At 35.8% G+C, this 7,330-nt stretch overlaps 1 protein-coding gene across 1 annotated transcript; it reads left to right on the top strand.

Moving 5' to 3' along the window:
• Nucleotides 1-515: 515 nt before the first annotated feature.
• On the top strand, nt 516-2,340 carry LOC113332024. Its single transcript, XM_026578686.1, has 2 exons — nt 516-1,112; nt 1,948-2,340. Exons 1-2 carry the CDS (start codon nt 664-666, stop codon nt 2,117-2,119), a joined length of 621 nt encoding a protein of 206 aa, XP_026434471.1. The 5' UTR covers nt 516-663; the 3' UTR covers nt 2,120-2,340.
• The last annotated feature ends 4,990 nt before the right edge of the window (nt 2,341-7,330 follow it).

Here is a 7,330-nt window from a genome sequence, read left to right as displayed (position 1 = left end):
ACGTTATTTTGATTAGCTTTTCTGTTGTTCCACTACTACACTTACACTTCCATCCACAATTCCAAATGCTAAGGTGGCGCGGAAAATAGGGGATGGAACTATTCCACCATAAAACTTACTGTTAAAAAACAAAAAAAAAATTGTTTATCAACCTGGAAACGCCCCTCACGAAACTGCGTCCTTGAACACTAAAATGGAAATAGCTGCGTATCACTGCACCTGTACGACAATATATTGTGTGAAACTCGAGTTCACTTCTCTCCACCAAGAAACATGGTCACTCTTCCACTAGATGACAGTGACACACGGTGTGAATCATTTGCGACATCTAAAGCTCGGCTCCCGCGATGAATCTAAAGTACAGAAAGGTAAACCTTGACGTGGACAATATTCTTCAGAAGAATAAATAAGTAAATAATGAAACAATAATTAGCTCTGATAATATAAGAAATCGAACGGTCGAGATTCTGTCCTCAATTTTCTGTCTTTTCATTTCATTTATATTCCCCCTCTCTCCACCTTCCACTACTCCCCAGTCCCCCCTCTTCTCCTCTCTCTTCTACACACTGTAAGAAACCCAACCAAATCTCTTCTCTTCTCTTCTCTCTGGTCTGTAAGAGAGGGAGTAGCAGTATCTTCGGTAGTAGCAGAAGAGAGAAGAAGATGATGTTGGGGAAGAGAGCTAGACCATCAATGAGAAGAACAACAAGTATGACAGGATTAACTGTAGATCCAATAAATATGGATACATCATTACCACCTTTGGATCCTTCTATTAACGATGTCATGGTTCTTAGAGCTCATCATCACCATGTACAGAATAATATCAATAACAATAAACAAGTGAGTGTGGGTGATGTTAATATTACAGATCATGGGTTTGTTCATCATCATCTCTCGAGAAGAAATACTGTTGGTGGTGGTGATGTTATTACTTCAAACACCGAATTTGAACAGAAATTTATGTCAAGTAATGTTGCACCGCCTAAACCTAGATTTAACCAGAGAAGAAATTCAGGGGATTTTGCTGTTGAAGCTGCTGCACATTTCTTGAGATCTTGTGGACTCTGTAAACGTCGGCTTGCTCCTGGTCGTGATATCTTCATGTACAGGTATGTTTCTCGATTGGATCTTTATTTATTTAATTGGTGATTTGAATTACTTTAGAATTATATGGATGAACATTAAATTAGATCCGTCTTTCTCTCTGAATTTGGTTTGGGTTCCTTTTGAATTCTGCAACTCGGAGGTTAATGGGATTTAATTTGTATTTCAGATTCAACTGTAAAGGTTTTTCGGATTTGAAAAACTTTACAGATTTTCTGTACTTTCTTCTTTCTCCTGTCGGAAAGTTTCAGCATTGTTCAGAATTTCTCGTGATTGGAGTGTTTGTGCCAAATATAGAACTGTTTTCACGAAGTTATCAACCACTTTAACTGCCTCCCTGTCTTTTAAATACTAACACTAAGGATTTCTATTTTCTTTTCATTTCTATAAAGAAAAAAATATTTTTCTTGAAGATTTCTCCTTAAATTAATTTTGGTACGAAAACTGAGAAAAACGTATGGCTGAATAGTTTGTATCTCAACCGTACTGTCGATAAATTTCCCACATAGGTTTCCCGTTTTAGAATTTAAAGTTTCCCGTTTCGATAAATTATGAAATTGTTGAAATTATGGGAAAAAGAAACCAAAAAGAATAGGTTGAATATCAGCTACTATTAAACTATTGCAGATGATGTCAACTCTCAACTCTCAAATGGATGTGGAGTATATAAAAATGTGAAGTTCTGAGCAGAGAATCTATCTCTGAGTTATTTACTATCAAGGACCAATTTTCGAAGTAAATAAAACTCGAGTCCATTTATATTTGCAACTAAGGGCTAATATTATCTTTACTTTTGTCTACAAAAGCAAGGTTTTAACTTTTGACGGGATATTCTTTCAGGGGTGATGCCGCATTTTGTAGCTTAGAATGCAGGCAACAACAAATTCAACAGGATGAGAAAAAAGAAAGGTGTTCGTGGGTTTCAAAGAAGGAAATTCCTTTGGTGGTGGTGGCGGCGACGGTAGCCGGATCAGAGTCTTCCAATAATGGAGAGACGGTAGCAGCCGCATAAAACTTTGATGGAATGCTTAAACAGTGTTTAGGGTTTAAATTATGCATGAGGAGTTAATAATCTATGTTAATTTGAAAATGAAGAGGGGGGAGTTTTATATCTTTGTGTTTACGAGAAAACCTCAAATTTCATGTTAGATCCAAATTACATATGAAAAGATGCGTAGACCTTAATTTGTTTTCTTTAAGAAATATTAATAGGAAACGAAATACTTATCTATACGACAGAGTTAAACGGTGACGGAGTCAAAATATTTTGGTCGAGGAAAAAATATAACATGTGAAAAGTAGTAATACCACACGGAAAGAAAATAGCAGTCGAAGGCGGCAAAAAGTTTAGCCACTTTTGTTTTTATTTAAAGCCGAGTACTTATTCTACTTGCTAACACAAATTATCAAAAAGTATAGCCGATATTTCTTTGGTGTGAAAGCACTTTACAAGCTCACAGATAAAATGTTGGAATTTTACGACAATGAAAAATAACGTTAGATGTATCAACGTAATATATAAAGAACACGAATCAAAACAACTCTATCACAAACAACTTGACGAAGGTAGAATCACAGGTTCAACAAATTGTCCTTCATACATTAGTCCGTGGGTATATTCAAGAATGAGCAATGCTCCCTAACATGTGAAGATGTGTCTAGGATAAGACTGTCCGATATAACTTGTGTTAGCACAACACAATTTACCACTCTTGAACTTAGCAGCAGGGACTGGAAGTAAATAAACGAGCAAAGTGCAAAAGAAAGCAAGAAGATGTGAAAAACACGGGAAAGTAGTCGCTTCTGGACGCAAGTTTCAATTATGAAAACATCTAGTATTTATCAGAAAAAATATTGGTGTTGCATGGTATACACGCATATGGCATTGGTTGGGGTATATATTGTTTTGCCACCCATTCCATCCACGATTGTCTAACTATCCATAAGAGAGTAGTTGTATAGTGGAGTTCCTCTTTAGTTTTACCCAATGTGGAACCAAAGGTTCATTTCATTCCTCTAGAATTGTTAATTTCAACCTTGTTGATTGGATTGGTGAATGGTTTAATAGTTCTTCGGACACTTTGGTCCAAAGGAATACGATTATTGAATTGACAGACGCAGCTACGTGGTTCATTTGGAAATGCAGGTGTTCAAAAGTCTTTGAAAATATTGATATTCATCCTAGGATTCTTGTTGACCAAATAAACCATTTCAGGAATGAATGAGACAAATCATGTGGTAGCAACACAAGTACCACAACATCAATTAGCATTAATTGGAATGTTGGATAGACTAGGCCTTCTGCACCTTTTGTTAAAATCAACCTTGATGCTAGATTTGTTAAGTTACATAGTAGAGCTGGAACTGGACTAAAGATTTGTAACTTGACAGGTGAATGGTTTGAAACTGGAGGGATCCCGCTATTAGCATCTGATGAGGAGAAAACAGAGGTTATTGGAGCACTAAAAGTTATAGTTGGGAAAAGGAAAGGGATGTTAATCATCTACATTTGGAAGGAGACTGGGAAAATGTGATAACTGCGATTAATGGGAATGCGACAGCCGTCAAATGGACTAAGTTATCAATTATTTCAGATTGTTTAAATCTGTTAGAAAATTTTCAGGAGAGAAAATATTCTCACGTTATTAGAGAGCAAATAATATTGAGGGCATATTAGCGACTTGTAATTCTTCTTCAGAACTGTTTAATTTTAAATTTTATTTGAAATGACGAGGGTACCAAGTACACTACATTTCAATATCAACCTATAAGTCGGATACCTTGTGTGATCGTCTATGGACAAAGAAGTCGAGATAATACAACAACAACATAATCACTTGATAATAGTTACGGTACAAGACCGATTCAGCTATAAGATCAATATCAAGTGCTTGGATAAACGTACAGTGTAATTTACTTTATTATAACCAAATAATTATGCAGAAATAAAGTAACTGACACAACAAGATTTTGTTAACGAGGAAACCACAAATGCAGAAAACCCCAGGACCTAGTCCAGTTTTGAATACTCTCAGAATTAAGCCGCTATACAAAGACACTATCAACTTCGTGTAGTTGAGACCAAGAAAATTCCCCCTATTTACCTAGTTTCCTCAGTATGCCTACGCCTACAACCAATCTGGCCAACACACATGAATTCTAAGATAGAGTCCACTATCTTAAGTTGTTTATGTCTCTATGAAGACTTTAAAAAATCGACTCTTTTGATCGTCTTCCAAAAAGTAAAGGACTAATCTGTTTGGTAACTACTCTTCTTATCTCGAGAAATCAATCAGAGATATTTGTCTTTGAGTGTGACAAATGCTTTTCTGTTTAAAATCAATTAAACCCGTTGTCGGGTTTTATATCTTCCAAGATATGGATTAAACCAGTTAAGCAGATCAAGTTAAACAAAATTACCAGATTCGGATACTTAAGAGTACCACCAAATGATAGCTTGTTGATCTAAATACGACTAGTCAATAATCAGTCTATCGAAAGATAAACTATATCTAGTCGGATCCAGCCGATCAAGTTTGTGCACGAATCAAATCACGAAGATCAAAAACCAATTAAAAAAAATCTTATTGTCTTCAATCTTCAATAGTCTTTTGTTCCTACACGATAACAAACTTGATTCCTGACTTATGATCGATTACGCACAGAACGAAGTCTATTGACAATGGATGATCACAGGTAAATATTAAACTCTTGATATAGTTTGAGTTACCTTATGTGAAAAGAGAAGGCTCTCAAGAGTAATCAAACTAGGAGCAAATAAAGTGAAAACTACTGTTAGTCAATCAAATCAATAATCAAAAACTAAAATGACGTTATGATTCTAATTTCCCACCAATGATACTAGTAGACGCTTTTTGATCCTAAATAAGTCTTTAAACTAGCGGACGTAAGAGATTTTCCTGATTAGGTTACTCTTCTCTCCAATATAGTATTACGAGAATACTATTAGTCAGCTACAACAGTGACTACGAAACGAATTGCTTGCCCTGGGATAAGTTTGTAAGAAGAACAAACTTCACTATTTATAGACGAAGGTACTTTGTGAAAAAGCGGGGGATAACAACTGTTAGAGCACTGCTCGGTCGAACTCGCAAGCGTTGCTATCTCAAGCTTGTTTGCCAAGTTTAGTTGCCAAAACTATAAGTCTTGATTTCAAGTCTACTTATAGATAAGTCTCGGACTAGGATAGTAAGTGTAGTTGAGCTCTAGACTCTACGGCGTTCATCATGCAAATAAGAAAAACTACTCAAGGAACTGGTGGAACTTCATCGATAAAAAGGTATGTGGAGACTTTAACTTATCTATCACTAAAAATTCTATCTATTCTATCTCCTATCTTGAGACAAAAGTCGTTTTGCTATATAGACTTCGATAATACACATTTTCTATTTCATGCCGAATTTATCTCACTCATCTATTTCTCGAAATATGTGTTGGTAAGTTTTCTCTTTGGCCAAGTTCATCTTTACTCGTGATGAAAGTCATGTTGTTATTTCAATAACTTGAAAATCGCTTTCATGAAAAATAGTTTGTGAATAACAACTATATAACATCCTCTAAGAAAGTTTCAATGATTGAAATGAGAGTTTAGAATATATAACCATGAATGGATATAAACATTGTATGTGAACTCATACTTGTGTAAGTCCAAAATCCTTGAACCAAAGTATGCGTACTTTACTGGTTTAGGATGTCTGGAGCTAAGTCCGCGTACTTTCGGAAGTTCACACCCCGTGAATTTCTGCTGGAGTTTGTGAACCAAAAACAAGCTCAATCCGGGTACTTAAGTATGCGTACTTAAGTGGGTTGTTTTCTAAAAACAGTTTATTCGCGAACTTAGACAATTATAAATTAAGGAATGCAATCTTTGCAAACCGTGGCTATAATATTCATGAATCGATTCGAGTGAATCAAAACTGTTTTTACTTCGACTGTGTCTTGTATACTTCTATGAGATCTAAGCAATTGAACAACTCTCTAACTAGTTCTTTTGATTCATTTGAACTAGTTCTGGTGAAGATGAATAAGGTTGATATGAAAGTGCTCATATGGCTAACCATTGGTTAACTATTGTTGAACCAACTAAGTGTACACGTTTAGGTACGGTTACTCAAACCTAAATGAAGTTACATTTCATTTGTGTATAACAAACTAAGTTCGATCTAACGGTTGAAAGATATTAGCTTAAATCTAATCAAGTTTTCATCTAACGGTGAATATTGAATGCTTTGTTACCAAGGTAACTTAGATTGCAAACCCTGATTTGGAGACTATATAAAGGAGAACTCTAGCAACTGGGAAACCTAATCCCCACACCTCTTGTGTGATACTAATTGTAAGCTAGAGTCGATTCTCCTTTAACCTTAGGTTTCTATGGAGACCTTGTAGGTTAACGACTTGAAGACTTCATTGGGATTGTGAAGCCAAACCCCAACTATTTTCTCTGTAGTTACGTGATCTGATTTTGCTGTTTCTATCGTATTTGAGTACGATCGTAAGATTGGCTTGAGATTAATTTCTCTGATAGGCAAGATAGAAAAGTAGTCACAAACACCTTCGTCTCATCGTTTGTGATTCCACAATATCTTGTTTCACTAGTCGATTAAGATTATTGTGAGGTGATTGATATTTCTAGGCCGTTCTTCGGGAATATAAGTCCGGTATATCAATTGGTTCCTGTTCACCTTGATTTATCGAAAGACGGAACAAAACTCGTAGATATTTCTGGGGGAGACATATTTATCTATTCCTATAGACTTTTCTGTGTGAGAGAGAAGATTTGTTTATTAAAGTCTTTGACTTTGGGTCGTAGCAACTCTTAGTTGTGGGTGAGATCAACTAAGGGAATCAAGTGTGTAGTATCCTGCTGGGATCAGAGACGTAAGGAGCGCAACTGTACCTTGGATCAGTGTGAGATTGATTGGGGTTCAACTACAGTCCAGACCGAAGTTAGTTTGTAGTAGGCTAGTGTCTGTAGCGGCTTAATACAGTGTGTGTTCAATCTGGACTAGGTCTCAGGGTTTTTCTGCATTTGTGGTTTCCTCATTAAGAAAAACTTCCGGTGTCTGTGTTATTTCTTTTCCGCATTATATTTTGTTATATAATTAAAATATCACAGGTTGTGCGTTGAATCAATCAATTGGTAAATCCAACTTTTGGTTGTTGATTGAAATTGATTGATCCTTGAACATTGGTCTTTGGT

The sequence above is a fragment of the Papaver somniferum genome, unplaced genomic scaffold (genome assembly GCF_003573695.1).
Source record: "Papaver somniferum cultivar HN1 unplaced genomic scaffold, ASM357369v1 unplaced-scaffold_128, whole genome shotgun sequence".
Lineage (NCBI taxonomy): Eukaryota > Viridiplantae > Streptophyta > Magnoliopsida > Ranunculales > Papaveraceae > Papaver > Papaver somniferum.
This window is presented reverse-complemented; position numbering and strand designations above follow the sequence as displayed.

Excerpts from the sequence above, each read along its gene's own strand:
- LOC113332024 (XM_026578686.1), top strand. The coding sequence starts at position 664 with ATGATGTTGGGGAAGAGAGCTAGACCATCAATGAGAAGAACAACAAGT. Across the intron at positions 1,113-1,947 it reads CGTGATATCTTCATGTACAG|GGGTGATGCCGCATTTTGTA; the intron begins GTATGTTTCTCG and ends ATATTCTTTCAG.